Raw genomic sequence first — 18,029 nt, forward strand, 5'->3', positions numbered from 1 at the left:
CATCAGGAGCAGAGGACGAGGAAAAATAAGGCTGGTAAAGCATTTTTTGGAAGCTGTGCGGACACCAAGGCCACCAGACCTGACGGGAAAATTAGTTTGTTTACATTGTGAGGCGTCAAGTAGGTGGTTAGGGTCTTTGTCTGGCTTGAACTTCAGGATAATGTTATACTCGCGTAGTTTAGTGCTGCTGTGGGATGGAATGTGGCAACACACTCGCCCCCACACCTCACCAGTGATTCCGTCCAGGTTCGACTCCTGAGCAGGGAGGATTGTCTGGGCGTCAAACCTCAACAGTTCGCGTCTGTTCACCCAGCAGTAATTGGGTACCTGGTGATTAACCGATTGGCGGATCGTGTTCCAGGGAAAACTAGGGAAGTAAGACTTTCCATGTGCCATGGGAAGGAGCCGCTCTCATCCTGCTAACAGGAGTCACAAGGGATCTGATCCTACACCCACGCCTGAGGTTGTAGGATCCACCATTTATTATATGAGATCCACTATAAGATCCTATTAATAGGATCCACCTATTAACCCACAAAGTTGCTTTAAGCCAACCGCCAGGAGAATGTTGACAGGTTTGTGAGCAGCAGTTTAGTCAATCCTTTCATGCATTCGTTTTAGGTCGGTGAAGTGTGCATCTGTGATCTCCCAGATTGTCTGCGATAGTAAGGAGGCGTCCAGGAAGGTGCTGTCAACGGGATTAAGTATGTGAGTGTTGGCCAGGACTGTTTATTATCAGCAACACTTGGGTGTACGATATCAGCAACACTTGGGTGTATCGTACTGATGAACGTGTCTGTGCCATCAGGATCAGAGAAGAGCACTTTCCCCTGAAGAGTAGAGGGACTCTGCCACAGAGACTGGTCACTGGGGGTCTGGTAGGGAGGTGACCCAGGGAGGTCTTCAAATATTTACTCCCGTTGTAAGTCTACGTTTTCACTCTTATTTTGGAAGGCTTTGTGGTGATGAAAGGTTTGTCCTAACATGCAATGTTTGTCTGTTATCTCTTGCTTTATCAGTTTTGTTTTTCTTTCCTGTGTCGTTTACCTCTCTATCTGACTCTCTGCGTTTGCGCGCAAAGACGGGCACTGTCAAAACAGATGAGATGAGGGACTTGAAGAAGAGACGGACTCTTCCATCTGTTGTATCATGATGGAGGAAGTGTACATGTTGTCGCTCTCCTCTTGTATTTCCTTTATGTTGTTCTCTGTGCCTTCTTCATCTCTAGTATTCTAAACTAGTTCTTCCCAGAGTCCCCTCCCCCCCCCCAGCCGAGTCCGTCCCCTATATATACAGCCCAACCGAGCGTCTGTTTATGTAAATGATGTGTCTCTTCTGTGATGTCTTGACTGTAGAAACCGCAGTACGTAAGAGGATTTCGAGAAATTCAAATTTTTATATGATCACATATTTGGGCCATTCGATGGGATCGAACTCGCGTCCTTTGACTTCCAAGGGCTAACACCCATATATATATATCATGTCACGTTCCTGTTGTTTCATCCTGTTAATATATGTCCACCTTATTGTTGCTCTCAGCTTATGTTGGCGGCGGGACCTGCCAGCGCCACAAGGTTGAGATGATTTCGGGGCTTAGCAATCCCGCGGCCCGGTCGTCGACCAGGCCTCTACGTTGCTGGACTAGTCAACCAGGGTGTTAGATGACCAGTCCTTGAGGCATCCTTGAGCAACGTGATGTTTTTTGCACTTTGAATCGTAAGGTTAAAAAATATAGACAAATTGGCACAAACATTAAATTTATTAATATAAACGTATTATGGAGCGGTTAACATGTTATTGGTTTTGGTTTTCTTCGGGGATCTTGCCGAAGTCGGCGTTGGAGAGGTCGTAGAGGGTCTCGGCCTGTTCGCAGGGGAAGGCCTCCAGAGGGTGGGAGCAGGTGAGGGACTCCTGACTGAACACCGTCTGGTTGCCGCAGAAGAAGGAGAACTGGGCGGTCTCGACCACCTCGCCCAGGTCGTCAGAGATGGGCAGACACACGTGGAATACCCGGCAGTCGGTGGGCACGTCCGCGTAGTAGCCGTAGTTGCGGCCGGCGCACTCGAACGATCGTGCAGGTTCAGCGCCCAGCACTTCCAGGTAGCCGTCGGAGAACTGGTAGGCCATCCTGGCGGAGGCGGCGGCGGCGAGGCACAAGACGGAGACGATAACCTTCATGTTGGCTGAAATGAAAGATAAATAGTATGAGATTCAACTCCGTATTTCAGGCTATATAGTCGTTATGGCTTGGCGTTTTCCCCCTGATAATTCCCTCCAGCCATACATGAAATACGGAGTTGAGTCAGAGTCGTAACACTTTATAAACAACACTCCGACTCTAATACATTAAAAACAAATCTTTGAAGCTGTTAAACACTAATTTGAAAGACAACAAGAAGAAGTTCCAGAAAGCAACTGAATGACTAATTATAAACAAAGACTGATGAGGTTCCAGGTAGTCTCTGGAGCGATAATTATTTATACTCTAAAATCATAGTAAACAGTAGCTGGAAAGCAGGACCAAGAGATTCCTGGAACGTTAAGTAGCAAGACGCGTCTAGATGTTGCAGTCAGGCTCGCCGGAACCCTTCTGAAGGTCCTGCTTACACTCGTCACCACACTGCCTCCACATTCTGGCAGTATTAACGGCCAGGAAGCTGGAAATACCGTGTGTGTGGCTGACAATTTGGATGGATGAATTAGCCTGCATGATGAATTAGCCAGCATGATGAGTTAGTGAAGGGTACACGGCCTGCTAGATAGCGTGGGTGATAATAGAACACGCTGGGTGAGGCTTCCTCCTCCTAAGTCTACTCACTGGGTAAAGCTCCTGGAAGAACTGATGGAAGCAAAGGTGGCCTCTAGCCTTATATACCAGTCACCGACTCGTTCTCCACCGCCTCCTATCCTCTACCCTTTCCCTCCCTCCACCACTCGCCAGGGTCCCTCGGTGCCTCCTTCGTGTTGGTTTTGACCCAGTCGTAGAGGTCAGAGGTCACAGGCGGCTCGTGAGGGTCGCCAGTAATGACGTGGTCGTCTTGTTGCGTATGTTGATGTTGTTGAGTTGAGAATTTGGCAGTATTATTAGCGCTTGTGGCTGAATTATGACTTTTAATTGTGATAATGATCAGATCATTATGACCCCTTCTCTCGCTTGTGTCTAGACCCAGCGTAACTCTCACCTTCACAGATAATATCACTGTCATTCACTATCACAGCCCGTCCTCCTGTAGCGAAAGTACTTAGTGGTACTTTCCACCAAAGAGTTACTATATGTAGTGATGGACCATCAGTAAACCGCCTTTTGAACTAATAATTGTATAGTCAAGGTATTAAATAAAGGTAAAGCCACACGTAAATATTCGTAGGCCTAGTATAGCATGTCTATGTACGATATTAGGCCTAAGGAACTGTATTAGGCTAGACTTGCTAGGATAGGTGCGATGAGGTCTGTCCAAATTCAATAATACAAACGTTTACTTTCTGACGGTTCAATACGACATGTTGGTACTTTCCTGCAAGTGGTTGCTGTAAGTACTTTTGTTTGAGGAGGCTGCGTTGTCCTGTCGTCATCTCTGTTGTGGTGGGGACCCCATCCCCCCCCCCAGGGTGCCAGACCCCCCTTGTGTGCCAGGCCTCCCTGTGTGCTAGAACTGGGGGGAGGTGGGGGGGAAGCTGTGGGCAGCCCAGTCCCGACCCCACTTATTCTTGACAATGAAATAAGTTTATTGAGGCATACAGGCAAAGGGATGAGACAGCTAAAGCTATTCTCACCCTGTGCAGTACAATGTTTGTGTGTGTTTACAAACACAAACGCGTGACCTATTCCTTAACTTTCTGGGTGATAAAAACGTAAATTTCTTGGTGTACACCGGCAGTCTTATAAACACACACACAAGTACAAATACTTTAATAACTAAGTTCAAATACATAGATATAAATACTATTTAAGAGACTAGAGACAGACCTTAAGACATACCAATGAAAAGTTTACAATCTTGGTGCAAAGAATCTTCTTCTTCTCACCAGGATACCATCAACGACTGAGACACACGTGCGGGCTGTTCAGGACCAGTTCTGATCTCGTTGTGTCTATGTACACGTCGCTTAGTTTCATTGTTAGTAGTTCCTAGTGTTCCATATTGCTAATAATATTTGTACCCAAGCCTGAGCCCCCTTGGTGCACAGTGTCGCTTCATGCATTTTTTTGTTGCTTTTCCGTCAACCGGTTATAGTTAGTGGGCAATTATTTGCTGGCCCGCCTCCCATTCCCTTACGACCCACTCTCTCCCCTCTGCCTCCTCTGTCTCCCCCACTCTTTCTCCCTCTGCTCTACCTCCCTTCCCCCCCCCCTTCACCTCTAAACTATCATCCTTCACTACTTGATCTCTACTCTTTTCCTTCTATTATTTATTCTTCCCCATCCCTTCCATTTCTCCCTTTCTGTGCTTTCACTCTGCCCCCTCCTCGCAGTCCCACACCCCTTTTCCTATTCTCTTTCCCTCTTATCCCCCCCCTCTTCCCTTTCCTCCCCCCCCCCCCCCACCTCTAGGGGTCACCACTGATGATGGATGGTGGAGTTATTAGGGTGTAATTGTTTCTTTAGTAGAGGTTTGTGGTGAATAGACAATCAAGGTGAAATGTATTGAGGACGAATTGTTGGGGGTTGTTGGTATTGTGATGGTTGGTATTGGTGGTTGTTGGTGTTGGTGGTTATTGTTATTGATTGTGGTTATTGTAATAGACTTTGGTTGTTGATATTGTGATGGTTGTTATAGGTGATTGTTGCTGTCGGTGGTTATTGTTATTGATTGTTATTGTTTGTATTATCATGATTGTTAGTCATTGTTTGTACTTGTAAATATAATTTTGTATTTTTTCCATTTTCTAACTCTTAGTAATTAATAAATTATTGTTAATCCTGTTTTACTTAACAAATTTGTTATTGACCTTGTTTGAATTGACGTATTCCGGGGAAAATTCAGATGAAGGACTTGCCTAAGACGCTCTGCGTGTTAGTGGCTTTATAAGAATGTAACAACTCTTGTATATTGTAAATAAACAGAATAAAAAATATGCTAACGGCCGTTTGGTTACTTCCGTTGATTTTGTCTTGTTAAATTGCAATGTTGTTAATTTGCATTGTCTCAACCCGTTCTCGCACTTGCTTTTAGTCAATATTGGCTTATTTAATAAGCCAATATTGACTTAATTATTACTTAACTTATCAACCGTATAGGATAATAATTGTAATTAAGAAGCAATAAGATGCTTATCTTAACATACTAAGAAGGTTAGGTGAGGTCGGTGTTTTCTATGAAGCTTTTCAAGGTAAACTAAAATATTCACAATCAATTATTATATCACATATGCACTTATTAAATAAGCCAATATTGACAGTAAGCAAGTGCGAGAACGGGTTGATTATCTTCAGCTCAGAACAGCAAATAACATAACTTTGCTCTTAAAGGCAAAATCATTCTTTAATTACTAAACCATTCACAGGGCAGTTAATAAGAGGAGCAGCAGCTTGCATCTCCTCCTTACTGGCACTCTGGTGACCAGCGGTGCCCCCAAGGAGGAGGCTCAGACAGTATTGAGGAACTGGCATTAACTTCCTTCTTCTGTACATTGTAACTTAGAATACAATTGTTTTCAACGGTGAGACGAACTTCGAGATGATTGATTTAGATGGTGATGTGTCACTGGTGATCGGTGTCCATTTTACTGTGCTGCTGCAAGGTGAGATTGTTCATAATTGTCTGCAAGCAAGTTGTAAATGTTATACTGCTGGAGGTTGTAAATGTTATACTGCCGGAGGTTGTAAATGTTATACTGCTGGAGGTTGTAAATGTTATACTGCCGGAGGTTGTAAATGTTATACTGCTGGAGGTTGTAAATGTTATACTGCCGGAGGTTATAAATGTTATACTGCCGGAGGTTGTAAATGTTATACTGCTGGAGGTTATAAATGTTATACTGCCGGAGGTTGTAAATGTTATACTGCCGGAGGTTGTAAATGTTATACTGCTGGAGGTTGTAAATGTTATACTGCCGGAGGTTGTAAATGTTATACTGCTGGAGGTTGTAAATGTTATACTGCTGGAGGTTGTAAATGTTATACTGCCGGAGGTTATAAATGTTATACTGCTGGAGGTTGTAAATGTTATACTGCTGGAGGTTGTAAATGTTATACTGCCGGAGGTTATAAATGTTATACTGCCGGAGGTTGTAAATGTTATACTGCCGGAGGTTGTAAATGTTATACTGCTGGAGGTTGTAAATGTTATACTGCCGGAGGTTGTAAATGTTATACTGCTGGAGGTTATAAATGTTATACTGCTGGAGGTTGTAAATGTTATACTGCTGGAGGTTGTAAATGTTATACTGCTGGAGGTTGTAAATGTTATACTGCCGGAGGTTATAAATGTTATACTGCCGGAGGTTGTAAATGTTATACTGCCGGAGGTTGTAAATGTTATACTGCCGGAGGTTGTAAATGTTATACTGCTGGAGGTTATAAATGTTATACTGCCGGAGGTTGTAAATGTTATACTGCCGGAGGTTGTAAATGTTATACTGCCGGAGGTTGTAAATGTTATACTGCCGGAGGTTGTAAATGTTATACTGCCGGAGGTTGTAAATGTTATACTGCCGGAGGTTGTAAATGTTATACTGCCGGAGGTTGAAAATGCATGAAAATGCACACTGGCTACACTTTTCCAGATTTACATTTAACTAGGCATTCTTTGTGGTGTTTACTAGATATGCTTTGGTTATTTTATTATGTTAGACACACTTTGCTGTGTGTGTGTATGGAACCGCTGCCAAGTTAAAGACGGTCTTGTATCTCTCTCTCTCTCTCTCTCTCTCTCTCTCTCTCTCTCTCTCTCTCTCTCTCTCTCTCTCTCTCTCTCTCTCTCTCTCTCTCTCTCGCTCTCGCTTTCTCCTTCCTGTCTTAACTGCCCTTCGCCACCCTCCTGCCTAACGCCATGACAAAGCATCCGTGTGCATGACTTCCTCGCGACCTCCATCTCCATCATCTCATCCATTATCTTTAGCATTTCCAGTATCCTTAGTATCAGCATCCCCCTCAGCAGCCTCCGTACCATATTCAGCGTCCTCTGCTTCATCTTCAGCATCACCTGCTGCTTCATCTTCAGCATCCCCTGCTGCTTCATCTTCAGCATCACCTGCTTCATCTTCAGCATCCTCAGTACTAATTTTAGCATGTGCAACATGTTCAGCATCGCCTGTATCCTCATTTGCGTCTTCAGTGTTCAATATACCATCGTCTCTTTTTGCCAACTGCAGCAACCGATACACTACATTCAACATCTCCCTGTGCCATCTTCAACATCTACATCTCCAGCATTCTCAACATCTTCATCTTTACAGTTTTCATCTGCAGCATCCTCTTCCCCATCTGCATCACTCTCGTCACCATAGCATCTCGCTCGTCTCCTCCAATAGAATCCGTACCCAGATAGACGAGCGACAGAAACATGGCAGATATTATTATAATAGAAAGGATAGCTTTTGTCGCTTATAGGAATGCATTCCGGCTGGTAATCGTGGGAGAACTCAACCATTTCTAGAGAGAGATTGAGATAATAAAGGACAACATAACGGCTCTAATACATGTAGAGGTCATTCCTTCTGAAGATGTATTAATATACGGAAGTACTTAGGGAAATTCCTGTTTCAATTCTTCCTTCGTGGTCTGACACTGTCACATTTCATCACGTGTAAATTTTCGTGATTTACACACATGTAGAGCTAAGTTTGTTGACATGACAGAGGGAAACATTGTAAGGCATCATGTCAGCGAACTTGGATGAATCAGGTGCTGATGAATCAGCAAGGCTTGATCTGATATTCACTCTGAATAAGACGGGCATAACGTAAGTCAAAATGGAAGTGCTTACGAAAATGAGTAATCACTGTCTATTGACATTTGAGAATGTGTTGGAAGACTGAGTGACCTGGTTAAGGAACGAGTCTGACGACAAAAGGCTGGTATTTCCAAGGAGGAAACTACGAAGAAATAATTGCTAATATGTGAAGCAAAATTGGGAGGGATCATACAAGGGGCGATGTTGGTAATGGTGGTTATTGTCAATGATTGAGATTGTTATTGATTGTGATTGTTACTGGTGGTTGTATGTGGTTGTTACTGTACGTCACCCAGATGTGTCAGGAGTTGAGAAGTTCGTCCCTGTCATAACATTAAAGGTACAGGAGGCACCCGTGCTGTAACCAGGGCTGTAAGGAAGCAAAGCTGTATAGTACAAGAGCGAGGAGAAACTACGGGAATAACAAGAGGTCCAGAGAACAGAAGGGAAGGTCTTAAGAGGGCTAGAACTGAGTACCTAAGAATCAGAAGAGAAGCTGTGAGGCAATTTGAAAGTCACAGAGGAAATAAGAAACTTCCCAGGGGAAAGCACCAAGCTATTATGACTAAATAACACTGGGAAGGGATCAGGATGTGGATTTAGGATGAGATGGGGGAAAAGGAATGGTGCCCAACCACTTGGATGGTCGAGTGTTGAGCACCGACCTGCATGGAGCGAGACCGTCGCTCTACCGTCCAGCCCAAATTGTTAGACGGAAGGAAAACACCAATAATGTAACAGGTGATGACACTGAGGACGGGGAGAGGATGCTGACAGAGATTGACACATCACGAGCTCTTCAAGACATCTCAGATCATCACAACAGAGTGAGGTGACTGACCTGACATAGCGGTACGGAAGCCCTTCGCCATTACCAAAATGAGATGAGGAATCATGTGCTGGAAGCAGACATGACAACGGCTGATGGACGAGCAATCAGTTTCTCACCTAGATACTAATAGGAGCAGATTCCCTGTATGTACCGCTTTCTGTGGTGTGTAATAAGTCCCTTGGTAATAGGAGAAATGCCAGAAAGTTGAGAGACGGTTACTGTGGTGCCAATGTACGAGACGGTAGACAGGAAACTGTGAGCTACAGCCAAATGTTCCTAACTGCAGGCTACGTCAGGTGATGGAGAAGATTGTGAGAAAGGGGCCGGTAGCATGTTTGGAGGGAGAGAGAGAGAGAAGACCGTGTAACGCCCCTCCAACACTAATTCAGTGATTGTAAATCTTGCCTCACAAATTTAATTCAGTGACATGACGACATGGATCAGACAAAGCTCTGAGAAGGGTGGGTAGACTGCACGTTTTTAGATTGTCAGAAAGCCTTTGACACAGTACCCGGGAAGAGAATAGTGCATAAGTTTGAGAAGGCAGCAGAAGTAACAAAGCTGCTGCTCCATGAGATAAAGAAGTATCTTAGCAACAGAAAACAGTGTCACTGAGAGGGAAGTAAAGTATCCAGCTGAGTGCCATAGTGACTCAGTACTCGAAGCATTCCTGTTTCTATGTAAGTGATTATCCGGTGGGAATTAACTAATTCCATTAAATGTTTGCTAATCATGCAAAAAATTAGGATTAAGACGGAGGAAGATGGCACGAAACTGGAAGATGACCTCAACAGACTGTAAGATTGGTTCAACAAATGGCTACTAGAGTTTACCTGAAAAAATGCAAAGTAAAGAAACTAGACATAGCAAGCAACAAACAGGAATCAAGTGGTACGAAATGGAATTTAAAATCCTTAAGGAATCGTGTAGCGTAAGATCAGAGAGTTGATATTACAAAGAAGTTGGGTAAGGAACTATTCTGGGTCTTAAAACATCTCTGACCAGTCCTGGAATGTGCGGCTCAGGCGTGGAGCTCCTTATCCAGTCAAACACAAGACGAAGTCAGAGAAAGTATGCCATATGCCTCAAACTAATTCCGGAACTAAGAGGTATGAGTTACGAGGAAAACTGCAGACTTAATCCTCACGTCGCTATAAGAACGAAGAGTTAAGTGAAACATGACTACGACATACAAAATTATTAGAGGAATCGTTAGGGGCAGATTACTTAGCATGGATCAGGAATCAAAGATAATTGACCAGGAATCAACTCTACTATCATAGCAACAGAGCCGGGAGCCGGGGTCTGATTATCTCTGATATCTAGTGATGTTTACTGGAGAACTTAGAGTAGTAGTTTTTGGTCTTGAAGATGATAGCGTCTCGGTATGTGTGGTTGTTCTTGACCATCTTGTTCCATTGTGTACAACCGGGCTCGGCAAAGCTTGTTTTCTGATTGTCACAACCGTGTATATATATATATATATATATATATATATATATATATATATATATATATATATATATATATATATATATATATATATATATATATATATATATATATATATAATGACCGTTCGAATGTACATTCGTTCATATATACATGTGACCGTTCGAATGTACATTCGTTCATATATACATGTGACCGTTCGAATGTACATTCGTTCATATATACATGTGACCGTTCGAATGTACATTCGTTCATATATACATGTGACCGTTCGAATTCGACATACATCGAATACGAAGCGACTTATCGCCCCCCAGTTAACTGATTTAAGTACAAAGGACAAAGGGAGCGAATTATCAGGGGGGAAAGCGCCAAGCCATTACGACTATATAGCACTATGAAGGGGCCAGGATAAGGATCTGGGATGGGACGGGGGGAAGGAATGGTGTCCAATCACTTGGACGGTCGGGGATTGAACGCCGACCTGCATGAAGCGAGACCGTCGCTCTACCGTCCAGCCCAAGTGGTTGCTAAAGCGAACTTAGGTCATTTTTAAGATCTCTTGATGTTATCTTGAGATGATTTCGGGGGCTTAGCATCCCCGCGGCCCGGTCCTCGACCAGGCCTCCTTTTTGTTACAACCCCCCCCCCAGGAAGCAGCCCGTGCTTACTGCTAGATGAACAGGCTCATCAGGGTGAAAGAAACGGTGCCCGTTTGTTTCCATCTCCACCGGGGATCGAACCCGGAACCTCAGGACTATGAATCCTGAGCACTCTCCACTCAGCCGTCAGGCCTGTCAGGAGAGTGCAGCCAAGAATGCCTAGTGGCTCACAACTAGGACGGTAGAGCGACGGTCTCGCTTCATGCAGGTTGCCGTTCAATCCCCGACCGTCCACAAGTGGTTGGGCACCATTCCTTCCCCCCGTCCCATCCCAAATTCTTATCCTGACCCCTTCCCAGTGCTATATAGTCGTAATGGTTTGGCGCTTTCTCCTGATAGGCCCCTTCACAACTAGGCCTTCCTGAACAACCCGCTCTCGAATGAACAAATCCACAAGGGCCGTGACGAGGATTCGAACCTGCGTCCGGGAGCATCCCAGTTCAGTAGAACTTCGGTTTCAACTCTTTTTAACCCTGTCGTAGCTCAGTCGATTAAAGCAGTGTCTGGGATGCTCCCGGACGCAGGTTCGAATCCTCGTCACGGCCCTTGTGGATTTGTTCATTTGATGCATCACGTTAGAGTGATCTCTGTGTGTAACCCGCTCTCTCTCAACTAACACATCTCATTGTGTACGCTATGTTCCCAACGTACAAAATACTATGAAAAGCAGCGGCTAGCAAATATCATTATTTTCTATGTATATGTGGGTTAGGTTAGGTGGGTGGGTTGGGTTCATGCGTTTCTGGTTACCTTAGTACTATGTATAGTGTACGTTGTGGCATATTAAGAGAACAGGCTGGTCCGTATATTGCTTTGAGAAGCCCGTAGGCGCTTGACAGAAATTGTGGTTATCTGTTTATTTTAGCTTTATCTTGGTAATTAGTATTAGAGAAGCTGTTCGTGGCTGGTACATCAGAGGATTGTCAGGTGGGGGGGGGGTTGAGGGGGGGGGATGGTTGTGGGGGGGTGATGGGATTGTCACGTCGATGGTGGTGCTATTATGATAATTGCGGTATTAGTGACACAAGTGGTTGTAATAGTGATGATGGCAGTAGTGGTGGTGATGATAGTGGTAGTGATGATGAGGATAGTGGCGGTGATGGTGAGGATAGTGATAGTGATGTTACTTGTGACGGTGGGAATAGTTGTGGTGATGTTACTTGTGACGGTGGGAATAGTTGTGGTGATGTAACATGTGGTTACCTTGGTGATGGTGACTAAGGTGATGGTGTTGAGAGATGCGGGTGTTAGAGGAGTGCCTCACATGGGCCACCATGACCCTGGGTGCCGAGGGCCACACACACACACACACGACTGGCACTTCTTTAGGAGGCCTGGCACGTGTCACGAGTAGTTGACATAGTGTTGGAACGCTTTTCTTAGTCTTCAATACCCTCTCTCTTCCTTATTGCTACAATATTGCTACTTATCTCTTATCCCATCCTTTCCCTCAACCCCCCTCTCCCTTTATCTCTCTCCTCCCTCACATCTCTCTCATCTCTCCCTTTCTCTCTCACCGACCCTTCTCCGGGTCGCTTACTGAGTTCCACTGACACAGTGGGACTCAGTAAGCTGTCATGTATCCAGCTGTGAATAATAATTATCGAGTAGGAAGTGAATAACAGATGAATAACTGTGCCCAACGTTTGAATTCCCTCACAAAGAAAGTGACAATGTTACGATGTCTTGATTAGTAAATTTTCAGCGGTTTTGAACTCCGTATCTTCAAAGAATTGGCCAGGAGCCTCTCACCTCAATACTGGGGGATAATCAGAATATAGATGACGTAAAAAGCTATTTTATTCCTACCGGCCTAGACCCATTGTTATCGGTTATGTAGATATCACAGATATCGAGAATTGGTGCCACATTGTTGGTGTTGGAGGGAAGATGTGTGTGTGTGTGTGTTATTGGTTTTGGTTTTCTTCGGGGATCTTGCCGAAGTCGGCGTTGGAGAGGTCGTAGAGGGTCTCGGCCTGTTCGCAGGGGAAGGCCTCCAGAGGGTGGGAGCAGGTGAGGGACTCCTGACTGAACACCGTCTGGTTGCCGCAGAAGAAGGAGAACTGGGCGGTCTCGACCACCTCGCCCAGGTCGTCAGAGATGGGCAGACACACGTGGAATACCCGGCAGTCGGTGGGCACGTCCGCGTAGTAGCCGTAGTTGCGGCCGGCGCACTCGAACGATCGTGCAGGTTCAGCGCCCAGCACTTCCAGGTAGCCGTCGGAGAACTGGTAGGCCATCCTGGCGGAGGCGGCGGCGGCGAGGCACAAGACGGAGGCGACGAACTTCATCATTCTGGCTGCGGAAGGAGAAAATATTGAGATGCTGCAACGCGCACAAACGCCATCACGTGAACTTACCTCTCCCGGTCTTCCCGGCTTGCCTCCTTCTCTTAAGAAAGCAGCTAATTGTTAGCTCGGTGGCACAGTGGTAACGCACTCGTTCCGCGTTTCGCCAGCTATTTGGCTTAGGTTCGTGTCCTGGCCGGGAAGGAATAACTAGGCGCTAATCTTTAACTGTACGCTTCTGTTCACCCAGCAGTGAATGGGTACCGGATTTTTAACCGATAGGCGTATCGTGTTCCAGGGAGACTATAGTGGATAAGGCTTACCATGAGCCTTGTCCCTTCCCTTATGGGAAGGGACAAGGCTCTCAGCCTGCTAGCAGGAGTCAACAGTCGTGTGTTCCACTACCCACTTGTGTAGAAAGAACACATCTCAAATAATCCTCCAGTCAGTGTTCCGTGCCCTCTAGCGGCTGCTACAGTAACTGCGAGTGTTCCGTGCCCTCTAGCGGCTGCTACAGTAACTGCGAGTGTTCCGTGCCCTCTAGCGGCTGCTACAGTAACTGCGAGTGTTCCGTGCCCTCTAGCGGCTGCTACAGTAACTGCGAGTGTTCCGTGCCCTCTAGCGGCTGCTACAGTAACTGCGAATGTCTACAATTCTAATACATAAAAACAATCAGATTTTTCATTGGGCTACAAAATTCTGGCTGTATCTCTCTTTTTCCTCTCGTGGGCCTTCATCTTAAGAAAATATTATAGACACTATTTGGTCAAACGTATAAAACTGAACTTTTGGACCAATAAACACTTCTTATTACTTGATTAACCCAAATGGCATTTTAAAAATTGGATAAGCAACCAAAGAACTTGACCTATCCGATCCCCAGCAATCATAGGCCTAATATTCGCTATATTAGGCCTAATATAGTACATATATGCTATATGTAGGAATGTTTTAGTTTATTTCGTCGTGCTCTCTACAAAATTAATTACGGAATACGTGAACAGTGTTGGCTCTAAGAGACCTTTTTATTTTTTTTTGGTTCGTTCCACTAAATGGTTGCAATAATTGGCCCAAAATTCCCGTCCACGTGAGGTTTAGTGCCTGTCTGGTGGACAGAGACGTCTCCTTACTCCTCGGTCACGGCCGTGCGTCAGCGGCGTGACTGACGTCAGGTCCTGGGAATACCCTGGGCTTGGGACGTCCTGATCACCACACCTTTGAGGAAGATCCTAGTGACATCATGGTATGCTGGAAGGTCGTAGAGACGTCACAGTATGTGCTAAACTGTCCCTGTGACGTCACACTACGTGCTGGAATGTTCTGGTGATGTCACACTACGTGATGGAAGGTCCCAGTGACGTCATGTGCTGTAAGGTCTAGGTGACTTCACCCTGTGTGTTGGAAGGCTTTAGTGAGGTCACACTAGGAGGTAGCACGGCTCTGGTGGTGTCAGAGTTGTGACTCTCCAAGTCAGCAGTTATCTGTATTGTATATGCTTGTGTGTGTGTGTCTGAACTCGCCTATTTGTGCTTGCGAAGGGGTTCAACTCTGGCTCTTTGGTTCAGCCTCTCAACTGTCAGTCAACTGGTGTACAGGTTCCTGAGCGTACTGGGCTCTATCATATCTACACTTGAAACTGTGTATGGAGTCAGCCTCCACCACATCACTTCCTAATGTGTGTGTGTGTGTGTGTGTGTGTGTGTGTGTGTGTGTGTGTGTGAGTGTGTGTGTGTGTGTGTGTGTGTCCCCCACCAAACACATTATGTAACCCAAGCGTTATATTTCTACGTCACAATGATGTTAAGAAAAGCTTTGTGGGTTTACTGGAATTGCTTTAAAGCAGTGTGTGTGTGTGTGTGTGTGTGTGTGTGTGTGTGTGTGTGTGTGTGTGTGTGTGTGTTGTCTGCATGGCAAGTTTATCTAAGAGAAAATTGTCCTGAATTGGAGATTAGATGCTGGGGCCTAACCTGACCCAACTTTGCAGGGGGAGTGGTCTGGGATACGGGACGGACATAGGCTGGCAGGAGGGACAGTCTAAATTTAATGTTTTAAGACATAATAGATGTTATAAGAGTCCTCGTCGGCGATTTTCATAGAGTCGATACCAATCGCACCAAATACTTCACTCAACAGTGAAATATTTGGTGTGATTCCCCTAGAGTTTTAGTCATCTTAATAATAGTTTTTGAGACCTATACAGTATATTGTTTCAGTGCTTCTTGATAATAAATTTACACAGAAGGAGGGAGGGGGGGGTGGAGAAGGGGAAGGACAAGGGGAGAGTTATAGGAAAAGGGTGAAAAGGGGAGAAAGAGACCCAGGTGCCGCCGGGTACTCTTTCTCTATAATTGGAAATGTATGTCTGTTGGAGGTGGTAGGTAGAATGGAGTGTGGGAAGGAGGTTAGGGAGAAAGGTGTAAATGTAGGGGAGATGAGAGGGAAGAGAAGAGGGGAAGGAGAAAGGGGAGTGGACGGGAAGTGGGGTAAAATAAGAGGAAATAAGAGGGGTAGAATGGGGGGGGGGAGAGAGACTATCCTTGGCACTGCTCGGTGCACGCGCATATATATATATATATATATATATATATATATATATATATATATATATATATATATATATATATATATATATATATATATATATATATATAATAGTAATCAGGCAGAAATATGTATATATATGCCTGGTTCATAGTTTTTTAGGTGAGCCCCGTCAGAGGCGAGCCGCTGGCATGCTTAGTCTCTGGAGATTTCAACGTCCACGGAAGTAAGGATCCTGGGTAGTCCCGTCTCGCTGTCACCTGTCCAGGAGGCTGCGACGCTGTCCACTACTGTCTCGTGTGGTCGTGGCTTCTGTCGTGTAGAAAAATGAATATCACGCGGAATAGTGAGTCAATGCAATGTCAGAAGGCGCGCACATACACACTTTCAAATGCACATGTACGCGTTCATGTGTACATTCATATTCACGCATGCTTGTGTGTTCATTAAATGTACACACATACACACTCAAATGCATGTACACACATTCTTATACACAGTACACAAGTACACCTGCGCATACAATCATACATTACACGTGTTCAATCATGATGGTCAGTCTTGGGCCTCAGACTTTTCTCTTAAGTCACAGCGTTACGTTCCCGCCAAAAAGAGAGGAGTCTGGAAGGGACGAGGGAGGCCCTGGAAGGAACAAGGGAGGCCCTGGAAGGGACGAGGGAGGCCCTGGAAGGGAGGAGGGAGACCCTGGAAGGGAGGAGGGAGGCCCTGGAAGGGACGAGGGAGGTCTGGAAGGGACGAGGGAGGTCTGGAAAGGACGAGGGAGGCCTGGAAAGGACGAGGGAGGCCTGGAAGGGAGGAGGGAGGCCTGGAAAGGACGAGGGAGGCCTGGAAGGGACGAGGGAGGTCCTGGAAGGGAGGAGGGAGGCCCTGGAAGGGAGGAGGGAGGCCCTGGAAGGGACGAGGGAGGTCTGGAAGGGACGAGGGAGGTCTGGAAAGGACGAGGGAGGTCTGGAAGAGGGAGGGAACAGGAGGGGAAGTGAGGGGGACCTGGAGAGAAGGAAGGGTGTACTCACTTGGCTGGAGTGTTGCGTGAACTGACGGGTATCTGAGGTCGGCGCCGGTCTTATATACTCTCCAGCGACCCGCCATGAGTGGCGCCGTACACCCCTGCCCTCATCTCCCGCCTCACGGGGGCATGCAGCACGGAGAGGGAGAGGGAGAGAGGAAGAGAGAGAGAGAGCAAGAGAAAGAAGGGAATGGAACCATCAGGAAAAAGCGCCAAGAGAGGGGGGGAAAAAGAAAGATATGGAGAGGTTTTCTCCCTATCTCTCCCACTCTCCCGAGTGGGAGAGATAGGGAGGAAAAGAGAAAGGACGGAGGAGTGTCAATAGAGGGGGATGGGCGAGTCGTGCTGGGGAATTATTGCTGCCCAGTACCCGGAAGATGTGCACACACACACACACACACACACACACACACACACACACACACACACACACACACACACACACACACACACACACACACACACATGCATTAGGCAGTGATGTGGTGGAGGCTGACTCCATACACGGATTCAAATGTAGATATGATAGAGCCCAGTAGGCTCAGGAACCTGTACACCAGTTGATTGACGGTTGAGAGTCGGAACCAAAGAGCCATAGCTCAACCCCTTTGCAAGCACAATTAAGTGAGTGAAATTAGGTGAGTACACACTCACACACACACACACACACACACACACACACACACACACACACACACACACACACACACACACACACACACACACTCACTCACTCACTCAGGTTCGGGGAAGGCCAATCCTGTCTAACTAAACAGAATTTTATGACCAAGATGACGTAGAAGGCTCGAGAAAGACCGTAGAGTGAGACACGCACAAGCCTACACGATGGTGTCCCGGGTTGCAGAACAACGTATGCAAGTTGCAGTCCGTTACGTGGTTCCTAGAGTTCAACCTTGAAAATGTACGGTGGGTTGAATGGGTTGTAAGTCTCCATTACAATGAGGTCATTAGCATCGTATAGTTGCGAGACAATCAACAATCATACAGTTCATTCTTCAGTGTCGCTACCACTAAACCTTTTTGCCATTTACGGGGTTCATACACACATTAAAATAAGCAGTTATCATTGGTCTTCAAACCCTATCTTGAGGCCTCTTGACCCCCAGGACATTTGGGTCACTTTGACCTGGCAACAGGAGGAGACAAAGCTCTGTGGCTCAACTGACCATATGGTCTATGTCCTAAGGGTATGGATGCGTTTAAGTCTGTTTATACTCCTCTTGGCAGAAGAAGAACGTCACAAACCTAACTTCCTTCCGGATTATTAGAGCTTGCAATCCTCGCACAGATGGCTTGCATCTTACAGGTCGG

The 18,029-nt window shown here is 45.8% G+C and overlaps 3 protein-coding genes across 3 annotated transcripts in view; 1 reads left to right on the top strand and 2 right to left on the bottom strand.

The window, feature by feature from the left end:
* Nucleotides 1-18,029, top strand: part of LOC123766754 (prohormone-4) — a 197,148-nt gene that overhangs the window by 21,213 nt on the left and 157,906 nt on the right. The gene's annotated exons all lie outside the window — the stretch shown is intronic.
* On the bottom strand, nt 1,741-2,846 carry LOC123766758 (U-scoloptoxin(01)-Cw1a-like). The gene is made up of 2 exons (XM_045756108.2): nt 2,819-2,846; nt 1,741-2,183 (listed from the first exon to the last, which is right to left on the bottom strand). Exon 2 carries the CDS (start codon nt 2,176-2,178, stop codon nt 1,795-1,797), a length of 384 nt encoding a protein of 127 aa, XP_045612064.1. The 5' UTR covers nt 2,179-2,183; nt 2,819-2,846; the 3' UTR covers nt 1,741-1,794.
* On the bottom strand, nt 12,624-16,785 carry LOC123766757 (uncharacterized). The gene is made up of 2 exons (XM_045756107.2): nt 16,705-16,785; nt 12,624-13,140 (listed from the first exon to the last, which is right to left on the bottom strand). The coding sequence occupies exons 1-2, from the start codon at nt 16,778-16,780 to the stop codon at nt 12,749-12,751; spliced, it is 468 nt and encodes a 155-aa protein (XP_045612063.1). The 5' UTR covers nt 16,781-16,785; the 3' UTR covers nt 12,624-12,748.

Source organism: Procambarus clarkii, chromosome 60 (assembly GCF_040958095.1).
Source record: "Procambarus clarkii isolate CNS0578487 chromosome 60, FALCON_Pclarkii_2.0, whole genome shotgun sequence".
Taxonomy (NCBI): Eukaryota; Metazoa; Arthropoda; class Malacostraca; order Decapoda; family Cambaridae; genus Procambarus; species Procambarus clarkii.

Excerpts from the sequence above, each read along its gene's own strand:
- LOC123766758 (XM_045756108.2), bottom strand. The coding sequence starts at position 2,178 with ATGAAGGTTATCGTCTCCGTCTTGTGCCTCGCCGCCGCCGCCTCCGCC.
- LOC123766757 (XM_045756107.2), bottom strand. The coding sequence starts at position 16,780 with ATGGCGGGTCGCTGGAGAGTATATAAGACCGGCGCCGACCTCAGATAC. Across the intron at positions 13,141-16,704 it reads TCACGCAACACTCCAGCCAA|CCAGAATGATGAAGTTCGTC; the intron begins GTGAGTACACCC and ends CTCCTTCCGCAG.